Raw genomic sequence first — 24,191 nt, forward strand, 5'->3', positions numbered from 1 at the left:
AAGGAAATCTTTAAAGCTAGATATACATAATCAGAATTCATAATTGACTCCCAGATAGTATTTAAAAGTAAAGAAGTAAATGCTATTTTCATGTGATGCCCCAGGTCATTGCAACATCAGAAAGTAAAAAGAATGAGCAATTATTGAGTAAGAGTGGCCAGATAGTGTCAAAGGCTGCTGAAAAGCCAAGTAATATGAAAACACAAATAACAGCACTCTTTGGAGTGATCATGATTATTTCAAAGAACTTTTATAACAGAAAGATGATTCTGACTAAGTAGATTTAGCAACTATAAATGATGACTACATATTTTTGATGGGGAAAAAAGAACAGGGAACTTGAGTAGTTGGTCAAAGGAGTATGAGATATTTTGTTTTGCTTTAGTATGTCTGAAGCAATGAAAATTTGTAGGTTGCTTGGAATTATCCAACATAGAGTAAAATTCATAGTAGAAAATGTAGAAGGTGTAATTGCAGTAGAGAAGGTTCAGTTTAAGGAAAGATTGGAATAAAACCAGAAGCACTGTGATCAACCCTTTTTTAAGGCAGAAACACTTGATATACGGTAGCAAAAATAAAGGCTTTCAGAATAGGTTACAACTTCGCCTCCATGTATCTTACTTGGCCAAAGGTAGTAACATGAGTGTATGAGTTTGTGCATGTGCAAATACTTTTTTAAATTAACAATATTTTGACTTAAAAGTTGCTGAAATAAAAAGGTTTTGTATTTTCTTAACTTTGTAACTTAAACTGGGAATGCCATAGTAGATCAAATGAAGCTAAATAATACTTAAGATACATCTATTAGATTTCAGATGTATATATTGTTTGTGCATTTCTGCTTTAAAGACACTGTTTGAAAACAGGTATCTTTTGAAGAAGAATAACTTTAATATACAGCTTTTAAAACAATTCTTATACTCTAGTATTATGGAAAAAAACTTTCTTTCATAATGACCTTCTATAATCATTAATTAATCATATGGCAAGCAAATCAGAGAGAAAAAATAGGAAAAAATGAAGAAGTAACAAATACTGGTAATCAGTCAGCTCAGTGATCTCTATTCAGTTGCTCAGTAATATCTGACTTTTTGCAACCCCATGGAGTACAGAATGCCAGGCTTCCCTGACCAGCACCAACTTCCAGAGCTTGTTTACTCATGTCTATCAAGTCAGTAATGCTATCCAATCATCTTATCCTCTATGGTCCCCTTCTCCTCCTACCTTCAATATTGCCTAGCATCAGAGTCTTTTCCAATGAGTCCGTTTTTTACATTAGGTGGCCAAAATATCAGAGCTTCAGCATCAGTCCTTCCAATGAATACTCAGGACTGATTTCCTTTAGGATTGACTTGTTTGACCTCCTTGCAATCCAAGGGACTCTCAAGAGTCTTCTCCAACACCACAGTTCAAAGGCATCAATTCTTTGCATTCAGCTTTCTTTATGGTCCAACTCTCACATTCATACCGTACATGACTACTGGAAAAGCCATAGCTTTTTGATTTCTTTATAACTACTCTTTTCCCATTGATTCATTCATTGTCATTTTCCTTGCTTTTAATTAGTGTTTTTGTTTTTTTAATTGTGGCTATAATTTTTATAGAAAAACAGTTTTTGTGTTTCTTGTATCTCATCAGTTGTCACACATTCAGTGGGACAAATGGTTGAGGACCTCTCCCCTCTTGTATTGCTGTAACTAACATTAACAAAATATTTTGGAATACATTTCTTATAGCTTTGCATAGAGATAATTAATTCTTATAGGACAGAGGTAATATATGGTTCCTTACGTTAAACTCTTCTGTCTCCTTGTTATTTTTAAAATTTTAATTTTCTGATTATAAATGATGCTCCTCTAAACCTAGGTCATATTTTGTTATCCACTGCAACCTGTTTGTTTGGTTTTTTTCTTTCACATTTTGCTACAGAAAATAAATATTTATACACATAGACATTACTATTTATTTATGTTAAGAGTCAGTAGGTATGCTTGTTAGAAAGTTTTGAGAAATGATTCTCCTTGTTGCCTCAACAGAAATAAACAATACCAGTTCTAAGACATGAAACAAAGTCTATCTGTATATCTCCAAACTTTTAAATAATTTCTGACTGTGGTAAAAGTGAATTTACCTGAAGACTTTTGGTGTGATCATACATACAACTGTATTTTTTGAGAGTACCATGCTTCTACTTACTAAAATATCTCATTAGAAAAGAACATATCAAAATGGATACCTACATATACTTTTAAAATGCACCTATAACAAATAAATACATATGTACCTATTACAAAGATCCATTCTACTAAATTAGTTAAAACCAGTGGAAGCAATAGTTACAAAATGTTAAAACTTTTTTTTTCGCTTAGCAACATGTTCTTATATTGTGTCTTTAAAAAAGGAAATATAGAAAAATAAATGAATCAAACTGAGTAGCCTCCTTGTGATATGTATATTGTACACATAATCATCCATTCTTTAAAATGAAATTTCCATATTTTTCCAATTCCTTTGAAATTATAACTCCCGAGTATATAAGAAAACATGAAAAATATTATGCAAAATTCTGTTCCTTACTTATTTAAAAAGATAATAGAAGTCATTCACCATTTCTTAAAGTATATCTCAATTATGTATTTCTTTGATTTGGCCTTTTCCTCCTGTTCTTTCTATAGCTAAGTCAATTGAATTTATTTCAGTATTAGCAATTCTACTTCAATAGAGAGTAAAAGAAGCATTATTGCTTCTGAAGTTTTTAAATGTCTTTTCTTCCATTCTTTTCTGAAGCTCATTTTGTCTGCCACTGTTCTCAATTAAGATTCATAGCCTCTACCAAAATTTGCTTCTTCTTTTTGTTTTTCTAATCCAAATTAATATAATTTATACTTCATAATAGCATGCAAATTTTGAATAATAAAGAATATCAGGACATAAGAAATAACTTCTAAAACATTATAGACTTAGTAACAAACGTAAGAATGCAGATTGTGAGACATGAGGAACTGAAATATGGTTAAGTGAATTTGGTTAGTTGCTTCATGACTAATTAATAAAAGCAAACTCTTACTGCAGTCTACATTTATGCTTTGGCTCTAATCAATATTTTAACATGCTTTCTTTTCTGCTAAAACTTCCATCCTTGTGTTTACTTTTCTTTTTACTTTAGAATTTCTGTGTGTGTGTGTGCACTCACTAAATAGAAAAAGAAACTGCTAACTATGTAAAAACTTATAGGTTATTTAGTTTAACTTTACCCTAGAAGGTACATATCCCCCCCCTTTTTTTTAATTTTAAAGATTGCTAAATCCCCTTTGACCTTGCATTCTTGTCTTGGTCAGTAGTTTATTATGTTTTGCTTAATAATACTATAAGCAGCTCATATCTGGCCTTCCGAATATTGGTCTGTCACTAACATGAAATGTATCATTTAAATCTATAGGAATTATAAAATGATAAGTCAAATTCTTCTCTCAAATCTCCCTGAAGAATCAGTCCAAGGACTATTTCTTTTTAAAATAAACCCCTAACACACTAGGAAAATGTAGCTTCTTCTTCCTTTAAATATTTTTAGTATTTTAAAATATTACTTATTATGTAATTTTATGTAAATATATATGAGTCTAGTGATGAATCTGCCTGCAATTCAGGAGACCCTAGTTTAATTCTTGGTCAGGAAGATCCTCTGCAGAAGGGAATGGTATCCACTCTATCTAGTATTCTTGCCTGGAAAATTCCATGGATAGAGGAGCCTGGCAGACTACAGTCTATGGGGTCACAAAGAGTTGGACATGACTGATTGACTGACACTTTCACTTTCAAATATGTGTATAATATATATAATGTATAATATAAAATGCAGTATAATCACATATGTAATGTAATAAGATACATAGTATATACATACAAGTCAACTGAAGGTTAAAAAAAAAAAAAAAACTCCATACATTAATCACTGTCAGAATTAAGAACAAAATCTGTATTTACTGGTTCTAAAACCCATCAAGAAAAAAGTGTCTTCTGATCAACATATGGCTTTTCTGAAGAACCTTAAGATGTTTAGCAGCTTTGAAAATTCATATAAAGGCTGGAAAAATTTAGATTTAATTCAACTTTTTAAAACTCTGGTTGGACACTGAGGTAAATAGGAAACTAACAGCAGAAATAAACATTGCACTTATTCCCCACCAGAGAGAAAAGAAACAGTATCAAAGGCAACTAGAGTAGTCTGAGTTATACAACTTACTGGAAAGATGATTATCATGTTGATTCTCAATTTACTCATTTGTTAAAAGATAATAATGTTTACTACATAGGGATATTATAGACATTAAATGAGATAAGTTTGGTGACTAAAGAAAGAAAGAAATGTATGTTAGTTCCAATTCCCTCACTCTTCCTTTCCCAGCCTTTTTTATAAGAATCTTCAGAATTGCTATATTCAGAATATTTTAATGATCTTCCAGTTTAGACAGTAAATAAGGAAAGAACATATACTCACAGTAGAAATGTCTCTGTATATGTTCATATCTAGCCAGCCCAGATTTGGAGGAAAACTGGATTTTCACTAGCTCTATGACTTTGAAAAATCACTTAACTTTTTTGAACCTGTTTATCTCTCTGCAGATTATCTTGCAATTGTGCTTTTTAGGATTAGAAATATTGTGTGGAAAGTGCTTATAAAGGCATGTAATTAATTAATATTATTTATGGAAGTGATAAAGTCTCCTATATCTAAAGACACATTTTTTTATGAAAATAAAATATGTTTTACTCTTTCCTCCTGCACATCTGCTGCTTCAAAATATACATAAACTTATGCTTGTAATGCTCCCAGTTTGAGAGATGAGGAATGGAAAGTAGATAAATGATGTATTTATGTCTATCAGGCACTGTGATAAAAGGTGAAAGTCTTTACTAGTTAGTTTTAGGAAAACACAATAATAATTTATTTTCTGATTTTATTAAATATTGCTTCATTAATCAAAGTAAAGCAGTTGTACCAGTCAGAATTAAAAACCTATGTGTAAAGCATAGGCTTAGGAACAAGCCAATAGAATGTACATCTTTGTTCTGACATAACAGTGAAGAAGATATAAAAATATATAGAGATGTAAATGTAGGAGGAACTCCCACTCTTAACGACAAAAGAGTGGGCAAGGAGTGTATGAACAAAAGGCATATTGTGAAAAGATGGGACTCTGGTCATGTTTTGGGCCTCCTCTGGTATGTGTCCTATTATATATGATGATTTTTGAGCACCAGTTTGACTCCAAGCTCTATACATTTCAACAAAAAAGCTGAAATGGGTGGGCAGGATCAAAGTTAAGAATTACCACATTATCTATCATAAGTTAATGGCTACCTGCTTGTTTTGGCTACTCGTGATGATTGTCCATTTCTATTCAGAGAGGTGTCCACGCTCTGAGAATATCTGGTATCAGAACCTATCTGGGATTTAGACAAATCCAGTGCATGGCTTCACAATCCATTCTTTATCAGGTTACCAAAATGCCTGTTCAGTTCAGTTCATTCGCTCAGTCGTGTCCGACTCTTTGCAACCCTGTGGATGGCAGCATGTCAGGCCTCCCTGTCCATCACCAACTTCCAGAGTCTATTCAAACTCATGTCCACTGAATCAGTGATGCCATCCAACCATCTCATCCTCTGTCATCCCCTTTTCCTCCCACATTCAATCTTCCCCAGTATCAGGGTCTTTTCAAATGAGTCGGTTATTTGTGTCAGGTCGCCAAATTATTGAAGTTTCAGCTTCAACATCAGTCCTTCCAATGAATATTCAGGACTGATTTTCTTTAGGATGGAATGGTTGGATCTCTTTGCAGTCCAAGGGACTCTCAAGAGTCTTCTCCAACACTATAGTTCAAAACCATCAATTCTTCAGCATTCAGCTTTCTTTATAGTTCAAATCTCGCATCCATACATGACTACTGGAAAAGACAAAGTTTTGGCTAGATGGACCTTTGTTGGCAAAATAATGTCTTTGCTTTTTAATATAATGTTTCTGCTTTTTAATATGCTGTCTAGGTTGGTCATGACTTTCCTTCTGAGGAGTGTCTTTTAATTTCATGACTAAAATCACCATCTGCAGTGGTTTTGGAGCCCCCCAAAATAAAGTCTCTCACTGTTTCCACTCCTTCCCCATCTATTTGCCTTGAAGTGATGGGATTGGATGCCATCATCTTTGTTTTCTGAATGTTGGGCTTTAAGCCAACTTTTTCACTTTCCTCTTTCACTTCATCAAGAGGCTCTTTAATTCTTCTTCACTTTCTGCCATAAAAGTGGTTTCATCTGCATATCTGAGGTTATTGATATTTCTCCCAGCAATCTTGATTCCAGCTTGTGTTTCTTGCAGCCCAGCATTTCTCATGATGTACTCTGCATATAAGTTAAATAAGCAGGGTGACAATATACAGCCTTGACATACTCCTTTTTCTATTTGGAACCAGTCTGTTGTTCCATGTCCAGTTCTAACTGTTGCTTCCTGACCTGCATGCAGATTTCTCAAGGGGCAGTTCAGGTGGTCTGGTATTCCCATCTCTTTCAGAATTTTCCGCAGTTTGTTGTGATCCACACAGTCAAAGGCTTTGGCATAGTCAATAAAGCAGATAAGATAAATTTGCATAATTCATTTAGGTGGGATTTCCATAAATTTTCTCTTTCCTTTTACTTTATTTGAGTAACCAAATGAAATACAATTATTACTTTATTCATAAATGTTCATTTAAATCAAAGTTTTGGCACAATATTTTCTTTTTCTTAACTGTCCATTTTTAATCTGTGACCCTACTTCCCTCTCTCTTCACTTTTTAGTATTATGTGAATTGTTGAAAATGTCAATGGTGATTTGGATTCAAATGGACAGGCTCCTAATAAACCTCATACAAAATGTACATCCCCCCACACACACAGTTTTATCTATCATTTCAGAGGGCAGAGCCACCTTCAAACTTATATTTGGATGCCCTGAAATGCTAGACTACACTCTGAGTTAACAATGCTATTCATGGATGATTTTTCAGCATTAGAAGTTAATTTACAGACACAAGACTCTGAATCAGGGAAAATTAATTATGCTTTTTCTTATAAGTTGAATGAACTTGAGATTTTATCATATTACCTGTGTCCTGCATAACTCATCAATAAATTGAGGTGGGTCGTACATTTGGTGTGTGGATTTTCTTTAGCTCCAATTCTAAAGATTTCATAGTCTCAATTGCCAAATGCTGTTTCTTCACAATTCTCTGCCATTCAGTAATATATCTTATCCTTCTATAAAGGTTTGAAATCCCATGATTTGAGCTTTTAAGAATATTCTAGGGAGATTTATTTTTCAGAAAATGATCATGCTATTGTATCTTACTTAGAAGGCTAGATACTAGACAGACAGGTAGTTAGATCAATCATCAAAACAGGGAAGTGGAGAATTAATAATTGCAATATTCTAAAAATCTTTAAAATATTCTATTGATATTGAGTACTTTACATATATTATCTAATTTGAGCCTCATAAAATTTTTGTGTAGTAGTATAATTTGATTTGATAAAGAAATTAAACTTCAGAGAAATTAACATTCCTACAGTCATATAGGCATTATTTAGTAAGTGGCAGATTTGGGAATCAGAACCATCACCTATCAAATAATAGTAAAACATTGGCTGTAATATTTAATTTTAGCACAGAATTTTTCAGTCAGTCTTAACTATGAAAACAGCATCTAATTACCTGAGGTGGAAGCAGTGGCAGTCTTATGAAGGCCAGAAGCATACTCAAGTCATTGCATCTCCTCTGCATGTCATATTTGACCCACATCATTAATGCATGGAAGATGGTTTCTTCATCGGGAACATTGACATCATCACTGGCCAGGAGTTTATGGAGCTCCTCAGCTGGAAGCAGTAGAAACTCTTGATTTCTTATAACTTCCATTATGTTTTCCTAGAGGGAGAGACATAGTTTGGCATAAATTTGGCCTCAGTTTTATTTAGCTAGCAAAGCCTCCCAGAAAGAAATGAGAAAAGTAGTCAATAACCTTTGATTTCATTATAACATAATCCTTGAGACGTAATCATTCAAAAGCTAGAAGCTGTTAAGATGAAAGCATTGTAATTGTAATTGAAGTGTAAATGTATCTGAGAGAGCACAGATCTTGTAATAACTGTAGGATTATAACATTGAGCTTTGTTATGCAGGCAGAATATACTAAGTGATTAAATGTTCAAGTTTCAAGTGGACCGCTATGTAAGATTTGGTGAATATGAAAAAAATAGCATTTCAATTTATTAAAAGCTTGACTATATATACATCAATCAGAAAGTGGCAATAAAATTACACAGATCTAACACTATAAGATGCATCACTGTTTACTCAAAAAGGAAAGAAGAGAACAGAGCTTAGAAAGTCAAAAATCCCATATATTTCACCTTCCTAATAGCTCTCAAACCTCTCTCCTAACAGTTTCTCTGACTGAATTTAGATTTCCATTTATTTTATAGCAGATTGCTGCCATACTCGCTAATGACTCTGCCTGACTCTATCCTTGGCTTCTCTAGTGGTCCCACTGTATTGTTGTGAGAAGGATATTTCTAAAACATAAATATGCTCTTGACACTATTCTAAACTTTCGTTGTGTGCGTGTGTGTTTTTTGTTTTTTGTTTTTTTTTTTTTTTTGCTTCAAATCTTTTGGTTAAGCATATTGGTTCTTTATGACCTGACCTCTTCCTGATTCTAAATATTATGTTTCCAAACTTGTTGGCACTTCTGCCACAAAATTACTCATTAGATTTGCCTTATTCTCACTACATTGCTTAAAATGGCTATTAGCCATCTTTGTTGTCCTAACTGCTTTCATTTTTCAAGATTCAGTTCAAAAACTAAATATGGATATGTATATAACCATATATATATATATATGGATATGGATATGGATATCTATATCTCTCTCTACACACACACACACACACACACACATATATATATATATATATATATATATATATATATATCAAGAGCTCTCTGTTCACTCCCATTTGATCTGGCTGCCCTATCTTATATGCATGCACAGTGTATGGTGCATGACATATCAGTTACCAAAGTGCTGTGTAATTTTTGGTGTACTTAGGGATCTTATCACAAACTTTGAGTTCCTTGAGACAAAGACTTTAAATTAACCTTTTATATCTAGATTCTGGAACATAGCCAGTGAACAGTATAGATTTATTGAATAGATGTATTTATGATCTTAGAGAAAAATAAATTTTGAGATAGTGAACTTCAGTGCAATGTTTTTCAAACACTTTAAAAACTGCTTGTTGAAAATCTTGCATTTCCTCACAGTGTCTTATGTGTCTAATAAATGTAAGAGAAGACAAAGATTTGACTGTTGGCCTTTACTTTTGTTCCACATTCCTCCATGTCTCCTGAGACAACCCCAAGGAAGATAACTAAGACTTCTCAGATGATAGTGTTAAAGCCACAAAGGTGGCAGAAATCTCGAAAGGATTATTTTTTTAATGTAAAACTTGAATCAGTGCACTTCTCTTCCCCCAAAACCTTGGTGACTTAGTGTCCTGCTAAAACATAGCAGAAGAGGCAGCAAGTGCTGATTCATCTGTTTGTCAGAGCAAATTCAAACCTGTTTGCTCAAGACCTGACACATGTTGTGAATGTGTTCTTAGAATCAAATTCAAGGCTTGAAGGGCCTTCAGCTATCACAAAAGCAAATCAACTTTTACTTTCAGGTCTTTAGCTATTTTTTTCTTACATTTTACCTCACAGAATAGCTGATTTCATGAAGTAATTTTGCTCCCTGTGTTTCCTGTTTGCCTAATACAATACTGTGAAAATTCAAAAATCTTTATAGTAAAAGCTATGTTTTATCCAGCAGTAGTAGTACTGTTAGTGGCTTGATTGTGGCTGACTCTTTGCAACCCTATGGACTGTAGCCCACCAGGCTCCTCAATCCTTGGGATTCTCCAGGCAAGAATACAGGAGTGGGTTGCATTAATATTTGAGAACTGGACCATAAAGAAGGCTGAGAGCTGAAGAACTGATGTTTCTGAAATGTGGTCCTGGAGAAGACTCTTGAGAATCCCTTGGCCAGCAAGGGATCAAACCAGTCAATCCTAAAGGAAATCAATTCTGAATATTCATTGGAAGAAATGATGCTGAAGCAGAGCATACTTTGCCCATCTGATGTGAAGAGTTGACTTATTTGGAAAAGACTCTGAAGCTGGGAAAGATTGAGGACAAAAAGAAAAGAGGATGGCAGAGGATGGCAGAGGATGAGATGATCCGATTCTATCATTGACTTGATGGACATGAGTTTAAGCAAACTCTGGCAGATAGTGAAGGATAGGTAATCCTGGCATACTGCAGTCTGTGAGGTTTCAAAGAGTCAGACACAAGTAAGCAAGTGAACAACAGCAACAAAATAGAACAGAACCACCTGCCAATGCAGGAGACATAAGAGATAAGGGTTTGATTCTTGGGTCAAGAAGATTCCTGGAGGAGGGCAAAGAACCCACTCTAGAATTGTCACTTGGAAAATACCATGGATAGAAGAGTTTGGCAGGCTATAGTCACAAAGAGTCAGAAATGGCTGAAGCAACTTAGCACACACGTATGCACGATACCTATTTACTAAATGAGCCAGCTGTGTGCTCTGAGATTTAATGCTACCAAATTTCTCTAAAGAGCTGCAATAAGATAAATAAATTTCCAAAGAATCTTTGAAAGACTTTTTGTTCATCTATTATTCCAGTTACTTAAAAATCTATGCCTCTTTTAAACTACACATGGAATTGTATAGCTAGACCATCAGTGTATAGTGAGGGGTACCATAAAAATAAGTTCTGTGAAACTTTTAGCAGTGCCTATCATAAAGACATTGTTCAAGGATTTCATTGAACAATTTTATGGTGTACTCTTATGATGACCCTTGGGAGAAATTTCTTTCATATTTTAGTAACAAGAATACTTGCACTTCTCCTATGTAAATTGGTTTGCTTTTATCATGGATGTTGTAAATTGTGAAATTGATCAGATTCATCTTTTTATTTGGCTTCTAAAAAACTTTGAGTCAAATTGAAATCTAGCAGAGAGTAAGGCTATAGCCTTTTATGGTTTGATTTCTTTTTCAGACAGCTCTGGTAATAGCGTCATTTAATATTACTACAGCATATTTTTTTTTCTTACATCTAATCTAGATTGCATTCTTATAATTTTGTATCTGCATAAATTATACTATATCTTTAGGAAATAAGAAATATTGTTTTTAAATATTGCTATAAATAAACTATACATTGGAAGAAAATATTGGATATTGCTGAATTCATCATACTGACACATAGATTATATTGGTTTTTTTTTATTTTTGTTATATATATATTGGCATTCTGAAGTTCTTTTAGATTTTTTTTTCTTTTCTTATCCATCAGGTCTCCCTCCAATGATAGCTTGCCTAATATTTCCTGTGTTGTTTGCAATTTAGCTTCTAGAATCGAATAAACTGTGTCATTAGTTTTTATTCACTAAAGAAGAAAAAATATCTTTTCACACTAGCTTCCTTACATCTTAGCTAACTCTCTGTTGCCTGAGAAGATCAAGTAATGAGAGACATAAGTACATTTTGAGCTGTTTATTTTTTGTATGTTATTTTTATTATAAGTTCACTCAATCATTCATTCTACACAGATTTATTGAACACCTAACATTTATTCCTGGATAATTGTAGTGAGAAGAATGAAATTAATTTTCATAAAATGTTTACCACACATGGGATAGATAGACAATGTGCAAAGCATGGGAAATGACTGTCCTCATCTGTAAAAGCTTGTTTCTCAAAAAGACCTGAAATATTAGGTAGGAGCATAAATTAGAAAATGAGAAACAGGAAAAAATATTTTCTGACAGGGGGAGACCATATAAACAAAGGTATAGTAACACATAGATAAAGGGGCAGAGGTAAAAGTCAAGCTGCCAAAAGCCAAGGAATGGTAAGGATTGCCAGCAACCACCAGGAGCTGGAAAAGGCAAGGAAAGATTTTTCCTAAACTTCAGAGAGAGTCGGGCTTTGCCGGCATCTGTATTTCAGAATTTTAGCCTCTAGAATTGCAAGAGAATACATTTTCATTGTTTGAAACTACCCAGTTTTTGGTACTTTGTTATGGGAGCCCTAGGAAAATAACATATAAGAGAAATTCTAAAAACAATTATGCTAAAATCTCTCACATAAACCTGAGAAAACATGGCAATTATTACCAATCTTTTGAATAAACTCTTTATTTTATGGAATGATATCTTTAAGAAATATCAGTTTTCCAAGGGGAAGATCTAACTAGCAATTTCTCCAAAGACATATCACTCGTTATTAGATAGATGCAAATTAAAACTATAATGAGTTGTCACCTCACACTGGTCAGAATGGCCTTCATAAAACAAACAAACAAACAAAATTACACACATTGAATGTTGAGAGCATGTGGAGAAAAGGGAATCCTCCTAAACTGTAGGCAGGAATGTAGATTGGTACATCCACTATGAAGAACAGTATGGAGTTTCCTTTAAAAAACTAAAAATAGAACTACCATGTGATCCAGCAATCCCACTCCTGGGCATTTACCCAGAGAAAACCATAAGTCAAGAGTACACCACACTCTACATTGCAGCATTATTGATGATAGCCATGATGATAGACATGGAAGCACCCTAAATATCCATCAACAGAAAAATGGACAAAAAGACATGGTACATATATACAATGGGTAATATTAATATTAATTTGGCCCATAAAAAGGACCAGAATAGTGACATTTGGAGATATGTGGATGGCCCTATAGATTGTCATACAGAGTGAAGTAAGTTAGAGAAAAAATCCTAAAATATCACTTATATGTGGAAACTAGAAAAATGGTTCATATTAACTTATTTGCAAAACAGACAAAGAGAAATAGAGTCAAAGATGTAGATAACTAATTTATGGTTACCAAGAGGGGAAAGAGGGGTGAGATGAATTGGGAGCCTGGGATTCATTTATATTTAGATAAATAATGAGAAGCTACTGTTTATTACAAGAAACCCTACTCAATGATCTGTGGTGATCTAAATGGGAGGGAAATTTTATTTATTTTATTTTTTATGTTTTTTAATATAAATTTATTTATTTTAATTGGAGGTTAATTACTTTACAATATTGTATTGGTTTTGCCATACATCAACATGAATCTGCCACAGATATACACGTGTTCCCCATCCTGAACCCCCCTCCTTCCTCCCTCTCCATACCAACCCTCTGAGTCGTCCAAGTGCACCAGCCCCAAGTGTCCAGTATCATGCATCAAACCTGGACTGGCAATTCGTTTCATATATGATATTATACATGTTTCAATGCCATTCTCCCAAATCATCCCACCCTCTCCCTCTCCCACAGAGTCCAAAAGCCTGTTGTATACACCTGTGTCTTTTTTGCTGTCTTGCATACAGGGTTATCATTACCATCTTTCTAAATTCCATATATATACATTATTATACTGTATTGGTGTTTTTCTTTCTGGCTTACTTCACTCTGTATAATAGGCTCAAATTTCATCCACCTCATTAGAACTGATTCAAATATATTCTTTTTAATGGCTGAGTAATACTCCATTGTGTATATGTACTACAGCTTTCATATTCTAACCCTAACCCTAAACCTAACCCTAACCCTTCATCTGCTGATGGACATCTACGTTGCTTCCATGTCCTGGCTATTATAAACAGTGCTGCAATGAACATTGGGGTACATGTATATCATTCAGTTTTGGTTTCTTTGGTGGCTATGCCCACCAGTGGGATTGCTGGGTCAGGAAATTTAAAAAAATAAAATAAAAAGGATATATGTATATGTGTAACTGATTCACTTTGCTGTACAGCAGAAACTATCACTACATTATAAAGCAACTGCTGCTGCTGCTGCTAAGTCACTTCAGTCGTGTCTGACTCTGTGTGACCCCATAGACGGCAGCCCACCAGGCTCCGCCGTCCCTGGGATTCTCCAGGCAAGAACACTGGGGTGGGTTGCCATTTCCTCCTCCAGTGCATGAAAGTGAAAAGTGAAAGTGAAGTCACTCAGTTGTGTCTGACCCTCAGCGACCCCATGGACTGCAGCCTTCCAGGCTCCTCCATCCATGGGATTTTCCAGGCAGGAAAATGGAGTGGCCACACCACTGGAGTGGTGTGCCATAAAGCAACTATATTCCAATAAAATTAATTTCAAATAAAAATGAATAAAACCAGTTAAAAAAAGAGAAATACTAGCTAGCTTTCCCATGACCCAAATGAGTGTCAGGGATAGGAAAAAGTGGTCTGATCTCTGGATCAACTTCTCTTTACATACGTTTCCCCCATCCCCTCTAAAATTTAAACTTTCTAAAAATGCAGAGCAGGGAGAGATAATTCTCTCCCAAGTTATCAGGGGCTAAGAAGTAACACCTTAAAGTTGCCACACTGGTTTTACTGTCAAGACTCTAACCTTTCAGGTTAAAACCAATTTTCCTGGGCTTTTGATTGTTTGGCTTCTGTAAATTTTTAATGCTTGTGTCAAAGTTGCTGCCTAAGCTCTTGAGCACTACCTCGGAGTTCAAAGGGAAGGGATTCATTAGGAGATAGTCACACCTTGTTACTTTACAGATAAGAATCCTGGGGCTCAGAGGCACTCATACATAGTCATACCATTAGTCAAGATAGGGATGAGATTAGGAATTCAGTCTTTCATCTTGTTGTATTACCTGGGCTATGCATCCTTCTGTTATTTCTTCTTCTTCTTCTTCTTGTTCTTTCTGCCCATCTAGTTTAGACTTGCTTACTTACTTAGATCTATGCAATGTTATGCACCCCGATTCCTGAGTGCTTACTTGAATCATGTTTCCAACTCGTTCTTGGTATAACTGGATCCCATAATGTAGCCTGGTAATTAGGGAGACTCAATAGATTAGTATTGACTTAGTAAATTGGTCAGGATTTAGATCCTTACCTGACTATCTGCTGGCTGCACATTAGGAATTTAGGTTTCTTAGCTGTTTTTGTTTATTTGCTAAGTCGTGTGTGATGCTTTTTCAACCCCATGGACTACAGCCTGCCAGGCTCCTCTGTCCATAGGATTTCCTAAGCAAGTTTGGGATATCCTTCTTCAGGGGATTTTCCAGGGGCTGAACCCATGTCTCCTGCTTTGGCAGTGGATTATTTACCACTGAGCCACGTGGGAAGTCCCTTACCTATAAATGAGGATAAAAATAGTAGCACTACTGTGAGGATTAAGTGTGCTAAGTCGCTTCAGTCGTGTCAGATTCTTTTCGACCCCATGGACTATAGCCCACCAGGCTCCTCTGTCCCTGAGATTCTCCAGGCAAGAATACTGGAGTGGGTTGCCATTTCTTTCTCCAGGGTATCTTCTCCAACCATGGATCAAACCGGTGTCTCTTGCATCTCCTGCATTAGCAGGTGGGTTCTTACCACTAGCACCACCTGGGAAGTCCTGTGAGGATTAAGCTTGGAGATTAATATTTTTCTTAGAAAAATACCTGATACATAGCAAGTATTATATAAGCATTAGCCAGTAGCTGTTCTGCATCAGAGCTTACCCTTCCTTTTAGGCTTTTACTGGAGCTGCATTCAAGTTCATAGTTCTTTATCTTCCCTATTCTCTTTACTAATATTCAGTCAACAAACTTTTATCTTTTTTCTATGCTTAGTATGTGTTTAATACTAAGAATAGAAGGACAAGAAAAATAATAAAGAAAAGGATTCCGCCTCCTAATACACTTACTTTCCAATGAGGAAGACAATATGATGTTGAAAAAGAAGTATGTACATTTTATGACAAAAGAACAAAAAAAAAAAAAAGAACAAAAAAAAAAAAAAAAGAACAAAATTGAGAGATTTCATGAAGTCCAGTGGATGAAAATGCACATGAAATAAAGGAGGCCAAGGAGGAATTTGAGTTGGGAGATACATAATTTTTCTCTATGAAATAACAATTTCCAAAACAAGGAAATATTTCTCATAGAACCATAGATATGGAGAATACTAAATAATGTTTATGTTATCCAGTCTAATACTCATATCATTACTTAGCAGGGTTAAGAAATAAAAATTTCTGTGACTTCACATCATCTCAAAATGGAAGCAATCTTTGAAGTCACTTAATCTGCACAGTACATAATGTTGTGCAATGCTTGCCCTATGATTATGTTCAGCAGTAGGAAATCTACCACTGGAAGAAAACTTATACTACTGTTGAATAACTGTCAGAAAATTGAACTCATTTTGAAGTAAAATTGTCTTTCTTGCAATTTCTCACATTGTTTCTAGGGCAAATATATTATTATTGTATTGATTATCATTACACATACATGAAGGTTCATATTTAATTCTGATTTACATGTTATAAAGATGAAATAATTATTACTTTTTAATCTCTCTGAATGATTTTAATCCTCAAAATCAGAAAAGTAAGCCAGAGGAGAAGACATAATTTTCACTGAATTTTCTCTGAAATATCTGCTTTCATTTCCTTTGTTGTGGTTGTTTAGTCCATAAGTCATGTCCAATTCTTTTCTGACCCCAAGGATTGTAGCCTGCCAGGTTCTTCTGTCCAGGCAAGAATACTGGAGTGGGTTGCCATTTCCTTGTCCAGGGGATCTTTCCTACCCAGGGATCAAACCCATATCATCTATAGTGCAGGCAGATTCTTTGCCACTAAGCCACCAGGAAAGACAACTAAAATGAAAATTTGCGTTTTCATAGTTAATTTTTACCACCCACTAAATATGTCTTGGAGAAGGAAATGGCCACCCACTCCAGTGTTCTTGCCTGGAGAATCCCAGGGATGGGGGAGCCTGGTAAGCTGCCATCTATGGGGTCACACAGAGTCGGACACAACTGAAGCGACTTAGCAGCAAATATGTTTACTTTGTTGATAGAATTTTTTCCCAAAATACTTGAGCAACAAATTTCAAAAGAAGCATTTTATAATAACCCCCAAAATTTATCCAGCATCAAAAATGGTTTCCGATGGTCATCTTTCAAGTTTATAAGTGGGAAAAGATAATTTTGTTACAAGTTCCTTAAGAAATACATGTCTATGACTGGAAGTATTTTCTGAAAAAGTGCTGCTAAAGAGATAAGATGCATTAGAAATTTTGGTGGAAAAAAAAAAAAAAAAAAAAAAGAAATTTTGGTGGGAAGATAATTTTTTTTTTTTTTTGGTAAAAAGAATTGGATAAACCCTCAATTATAATACTTCCTAATCATGATTTTCTAGGCAAAGACATTTAATTGCTCTGATATATCATCTCTTCACCTTGAAAATAGGTTCTATAACAAACACCTACCTAGGAAACTTTTGTAACTTGCTATCAAGCAAATTAGGGCAAAAAAATTAGGAGGAAAAAAATTCCTAAGTCATGCAATACTATGTAAAGTATGTGCAAAATTATTTTGGGGTGATTCTTGAAATTCTTGATTTGGTCTGCTTCTGCTTCTGAAGGCATACTATTCAAGAATTGTAATGTGTGATACATATTATCTACTAATTAACTTAAGGAAGTGTTTAGAAATAATTTATAAAACTTTACCACCAAGAAGGAGCTTCCCAAGTAGAGATAGTGGTAAAGAATCTGCCTGCCAATGTAAGAGATGTAAGAGACATGGATTTGATCCCTGGGTCAGGAACATCCCTTGGAGGAGGAAATAGTAACCCACTCCAGTATTCTTGCTGGGAGGACCCCATGGACTGAGGAGCCTGATGCGCTACAGTCCATATTGTCACAAACAGTTGGACATGACTGAGCATTTATGCACACCACTAAGAAAAACAAACCCAGTTAGCTAAACAGGTATACATCCATTTTGTTGGGGAGGGAAAGGTTTGATATTACTATTGTCAAACATGTAATTGCTTTGTAAACTATGTAACACTGCTTGCATAAATTATTAGAGTAATAGTATTGTTTTTTATAATTATTAACATTAGACACATTTACTCCTTAGCAGAGGCCAAACCTGTCTTTTTCCCCCTTCTTCATAAATTGCCCTGCATCAGTATTTGCCAGGTTTCTTTTGGTGTCTTATAGAAATAACTGAGAATGGCAGCAGCAGGAAAAGTTAGGAGGAAAGTAAAAAATCTCTGGACAGTCTTAATGAAAGCCAGATGTTTGTGTCTGTTCTGCAAGAAACAGTATTGTTGCCAAATTAACCATGAGAATTTAGCCTACATATGTATTCAAACTTTATTTATTTATTTATTTTTTTGGTTTCCATTTTTCCCCCCATTTATTTGCCATAAAATGATGGGGCCAGATGCCATGATCTTTGTTCTTCTTCTTCTTCTTTTTTTTTTTTAATTTTTGTTTTTACTTTATTTTACTTTACAGTACTGTATTGGTTTTGCCAAACATTGACATGAATCCACCACGGGTGTACATGTGATCCCAAACATGAACCCCCCCACACACCCCTCCCCACAACATCCCTCTGGGTCATCCCCGTGCACCAGCCCCAAGCATGCTGTATCCTGCATCGGACATAGACTGGTGATTCGATTTTTACATGATAGTATACAAGTTTCAATGCCATTCTCCCAAATCATCCCACCCTCTCCCTCTCACTCTGAGTCCAAAAGTCCACTATACACATCTGTGTCTTTTTTGCTGTCTTGCATACAGGGTCATCATTGCCATCTTTCTAAATTCCAAATATATGTGTTAGTATACTGTATTGGTGTTTTTCTTTCTGGCTTACTTCACTCTGTATAATCGGCTCCAGTTTCATCCATCTCACTAGAACTGATTCAAATGTATTCTTTTTAACGGCTGAGTAATACTCCATTGTGTATATGTACCACAGCTTTCTTATCCATTCATCTGCTAATGGACATCTAGGTTGTTTCCATGTCCTGGCTATTATAAACAGTGCTGTGATGAACATTGGGGTACACGTGTCTCTTTCAATTCTGGTTTCCTCTGTGTGTATGCCCAGCAGTGGGATTGTCAACCGAGATTTATATAGTCTTTTGTTGTTAAGCCTGTAAGAATAAATGACTATTATATGCATAATCTGAAATACTCAAAAAACTGGGGTAAAAATTATGTGTAGGAAAGAAAGCAATTGGTATGGATTTTGCTTACATAATCACATTATTTAGCAGTGAATATCAGCGTTAGCTTTCCCCATACGTTACAGGTTTGCAATATTAAGGTCTAAATTGTCTCTACAGAAGCATGTGAAATTTTAATTGTAATTCTTAATACATGTATGGCTTAATAAAATGATTTAGACTATTTCCATTCTGAAGTATACTAATTCATAATCAATGTTAAAAAAATCACAGCAGAGCAACTTCACTTGTATTAATCTATTTTTAAAAAATTTAAACAGCAGACATAATCATTGTTAAAAAAATCAAGTAAAGTTCAAAGCTATAAAAAATTCTTCCAAAAAACAATGAAATGGAAATTAATGAAAGAGAATACATTACTTTATGCAAAATAATTGGGATAATGAAGATAATCCTGTTAGTAGTTGTTCATATATGTAATAATTGTCCTCTGATTTTGCCAGATAATAACTTGGCACATGTCATTGATTTACATCTCAGCAAATAAAATAACCATTAGCTGCATCACAACATATATTGTTACATGCAATCATTAAATATACAAGTTGGTGCCAAGCATAATTCCACAGAATATTATTATAAATGAGATGCAGCAAAGTGAGACAAGAACTGTTGTGAAAAAACAGAAGTTCACACGTCACAGACTATGTGCATTGCCATCCCAGAGAGTTTCAATATGGAAATGGTCATTTGGGGCTGGTGCATGGGGATGACCCAGAGAGATGTTATGGGGAGGGAGGTGGGAGGGGGGTTCTTGTTTGGGAATGCATGTAAGAATTAAAGATTTTAAAATTTAGAAAATAAAAAACTAAAAAAAAAAAAAAAAGCTGAGGTGAAGAATAGACAGGAAAAAAATAAAGTGAATTTTAATTAAAAAATATGGAAATGGTCATTCTTTATTTCTAAAAATACTCTAAATATACATTTTTACATTTAATAAAACTATTAAATAACTATTTTCTGATTATTTAACATAAATATTTTTTTGTATATTTATTTCCTATCACTGCTGTAACAAATTTTTTGGATTCACAAAAACATCCATTTATTATCTCACAAGGGCTTCCCAGGTGGCTCAGTAGTAAAGAATCCTGCCAATTCAGGAGATGTGGGTTCGATCCCTGGGTTGGAAATATTCCCCTGGAAAAGAAAATGGCTACCCACTCCAGTATTTTTGCCTGGAAAATCCCATGGACAGTGGAGCCTGGCGGGATCGCAAAAGAGTCAAATATGACTTAGCGACTGAAAAACATTACCTGACAGTTCTGGAAGTCAGAAGTCCACGAAAAGTTCAGCTGAGCTGATTCTTTGCTCCAGGTTTCACAAGAGAAAAATTAAAATGTAGACAAGGATCTATATGTTTGGAGTGTTTGAGAATGAATCTATTTAGAAGTTCATTCAGGTTGTGGGAGAATTCAGTCCTATGTGGTTTTGGGATCCAGCTTCCCATTTCCTAGCTGCCTCTTTGCTGGTCATTCTCAGCTTCCTGCTTTGTTTACCTCATACTCCTTCCTCCATCTTTAAACACAGCAAAGGCAGGTTAAGTAAGTAATTAAAGTCACACAGTCATGTCCGACTCTTTGTGACCCTGTGAACTGCAGCCCACCAGGCTCCTCAGTCCATGGGATTCTCCAGGTAAGAATACTGGAGTGGGTTGCCATTTCCTTCTCCAGGGGATCTTCCCGACCCAGGGATCGGACCCAGGGATCGAACCCGGGTCTCCTGCATTGGAGGCAGATGCTTTAACCTCTGAGTCACCAGCGAAGCCCTAATCAAAGGCAAGTTGAGTCTTCACATTGCCAGTCTCTTCTACCTGCCCTCAGCCTCAACTTCATTACTCTGCCACTTCTCTCTGACTCTCCTGGCTTTGTTTTCGTGTTTAGTCACTCATGTCATGATACAATGATCCCAGATAACTCTATCTTAGAGTTGGTTGATTAGTCAACTCAGTTCAATCTGCTAAGTGCCTTCAGAGCAATATCTAGATTAGTGTTTGATTGAATAACCAGGCGATTTTGGCAGAGAAAGGCATTTTTAAAATTCTTCCTACCAGTTTCCCTGTCAGGTTTATCAATTTTTCATGCTTGCTATCTATTTAAGCACTTAGTGGTTAAAGCTGGTGGATGAATCATGACCCTCACCAAATCTGTCATTCAGCTAAATTTACTGCACATCTAAATATATTAAATTATGTATCAGGAAATTAAATATAAAGGTGAAAATATGTGGCCACACCCCCATTCAGTTCAAAATATTGTTGAGGTTTATCATGATTGAAGAAATGAGAAGGAAAATTTGGTTATCTGATCAACAGAAAATTAACATTATCTAGTTGAGTTTAAAGTTCTCAAAGGTGATCATCTATTCATAATTAATTTAATTAGAATTGAATGATAAGACATTATTTAACAAATTGTTTACAGAAAACTTTCAGTTCTTAAGGGGACCACTGATCCCTCTCTTTAGTTAGCCCCTAACTCCCTGGTCAGGGCTTCCCTGGTGGCTCAGATGGTTAAGAATCTATCTGTAATGTAGAAGCCCCATGTTCAATCCTGGGTTGGGAAGATCCTTTGGAGAAGGGAATAACCCACTATAGTATTCTTTCCAGGAGAATTCCATGAACAGAGATGGTTGGAGGGCTATAGTCCATGGTGTTGCAAAATGTTGGACATGGCTAGGTGACTAACACACACACACACACACAGACACAGACACACAGACACACACAAGTCCCTAGTCATACTTACCTGTGAGTCAAATTAGAAACCCCAAAATAGTATTAGAATGCTAGGAAAACAGCCCCTGACTATTCCTCATGGTCCTAGGGTAATGAGGCCCCAAACCATTGGATCCTTATACTGGGTTGCATCAAGTTATCCTGTAAGTTAGCTCTAAGCTGTCCCCTGACAAAGACAGACATCCTGTAATGCAGTGAGTAATTAAGGCTTATGACTTTAGTGAAAATGTATGTGGAGCCCTCCAAGATCAATTCATTTTAGAGCCTGAAGAGATCTTTGCTGTTCTTGTTTAGTCGCTTAGTTATGTCCAGCTTTTTGTGACTCCATGGAATACAGCACGACACACTTCCATGTCCTTCACTATCTCCCAGAGTTTGCTCAAACTTATGTCCATTGAGTCAATGATATCATTGGACCATCTCATCCTCTGTTGCCCCTTTTCTTCTTGCCCTCAATTTTTCCAGCATCAGAATCTTTTTCAATGAATTGGCTCTTCCCATAAGGTGGCCAAAGTATTGAAGCTTCAGCTTCAGCATCAGGATTGTTTGCTTTAGGATTGAATGGTTTGATCTTGCTGTCCAAGGCACTCCCAGAGTCTTCTCCAGCATCACAATTCAAAAAGATCAATTCTTCAGCTCTCAGCCTTCTTTATGGTCCAACTCTCACATTGGTACATGATTACTGGAAAAACCAGTCGCTTGAATATAGGGACCTGCTTTGACTATATGGACCAGTTTTAACTATACAAACCTTTGTCAGCAAAGTGATGGCTCTACTTTTTAATACACTGTCAAGGTTTGTCATAGCTTTTCTTCCAAAGAGCAAGCAGCCTTATTATAATGGCTACAGTAACTGTCTGCAATGATTCTAGAGCCCAGGAAAATGAAGTCTGTCACTGTTTCCATTTTTTCCAGATCTATTTGTCATGAAGTTATCTGACCAGCTGCCATGATCTTAGTTTTTTGAATGTTGAGTTTAAGTCAATTTTTTTCAGTCTCTTCTTTCATCTTCATCGAGACTCTTTACTTCCTCTTAAATTTCTTCCATTAGCATGATGTCATCCACATATCTGAAGATAGTGATATTTTACCCAGCAATCTTGATTACAGCTTGTGAGTCATCCAGTTGGGTATTATGCATGTTGTACTCTGATAAAATTAAATAAACACGGTGACAATATACAGCCTTGATGTCCTCCTTTCTCAGTTTTGACCAATCCACTGCTTCATTTCCAGTTCTATTACTTCTTGACCTCCATACAGATTTCACATAAGGCAGGTAAGGTGGTCTGGTATTCCCATTCTTTAAGAATTTTCCACAGTTTGTTGTGATCCACACAAAGGCTTTAGCATAGGCAATGAAGCAGAAGTAGATTTTTATTTTTTTCCTGGAATTCTCTTGTTGTTCTTATGATCCAGAATATTGGCAATTTGATCTCTGGTTCTAGCTTGTATATCTGAAAGATCTCAGTTCATGTACTGTTGAAGCCTAGTTTGACGGATTTTGAGCATTACCATGCTATCATGTGAAATGAGAAAAATTGTGCAGTAGTTTGAACATTCTTTGGCATTGCCTTTCTTTGAGATTGAAATGAAAACTGATCTGTTTCCCAGTCCTGTGGCCTCTGCTGAGTTTTTCACATTTGCTTGAATATTAAATGCAACACTTTAACAGCATCATCTTTTAGGATTTCAAATAGCTCAACTGGAATTCCATCCCTTCCACTTGATATGATCATAGTAATGTTTCTCAGGTCCACTTTACTTCACACTCCAGGATATCTGGCTCTAGGTGAGTGAACACACCATCATTGTTATCCAGGTCATTAAGACATATTTTGTACAATTTTTTCAGTGTGTTCTTGCCGCCTCTTCTCAATCTCTTCTGCTTCTGTTATATTCTTTCCATTTTTGTTCTTTATTGTTTCCATCGTTGAATGTAACATTCCCTTGGTATCTCTCATTTTCTTGAAGTGATCTCTAGAATTAAATATTTACTGAGCATTGCTTTGGCACAAGAGCAGGACTCAGTTTTATCCATAGCCTGGCTCTTACATCAGGAACCTTGCAGAAGACTCTTATCCTCATCCATCAGAGGGTAGACAGAATGAAAGCACAGTCACCAAAAACTAATAAGAATCCTCATATGGATCATAGCTTTGTTTAACTCAATAAAACAATGAGCTATGTCATGCAGGGCCACCAAAGATGGATGGATCATGGTAGAGAGTTCTGACAAAATGTGATCCACTGGAGAAGGGAGTGGTGAACCACTTCAATATTC

At 35.5% G+C, this 24,191-nt stretch overlaps 1 protein-coding gene across 1 annotated transcript in view; it reads right to left on the reverse strand.

Annotated features, from left to right (window-relative positions):
• Window positions 1-24,191, reverse strand: part of KLHL1 (kelch like family member 1) — a 548,398-nt gene that overhangs the window by 202,753 nt on the left and 321,454 nt on the right. Inside the window, exon 5 of the mRNA XM_004012176.6 lies at window positions 7,742-7,954. Within this exon, the coding sequence (XP_004012225.1) occupies window positions 7,742-7,954 (213 nt within the window). The remainder of the gene's footprint in view (window positions 1-7,741; window positions 7,955-24,191) is intronic.

Source organism: Ovis aries, chromosome 10, assembly GCF_016772045.2.
Source record: "Ovis aries strain OAR_USU_Benz2616 breed Rambouillet chromosome 10, ARS-UI_Ramb_v3.0, whole genome shotgun sequence".
Classification (NCBI taxonomy): domain Eukaryota; kingdom Metazoa; phylum Chordata; class Mammalia; order Artiodactyla; family Bovidae; genus Ovis; species Ovis aries.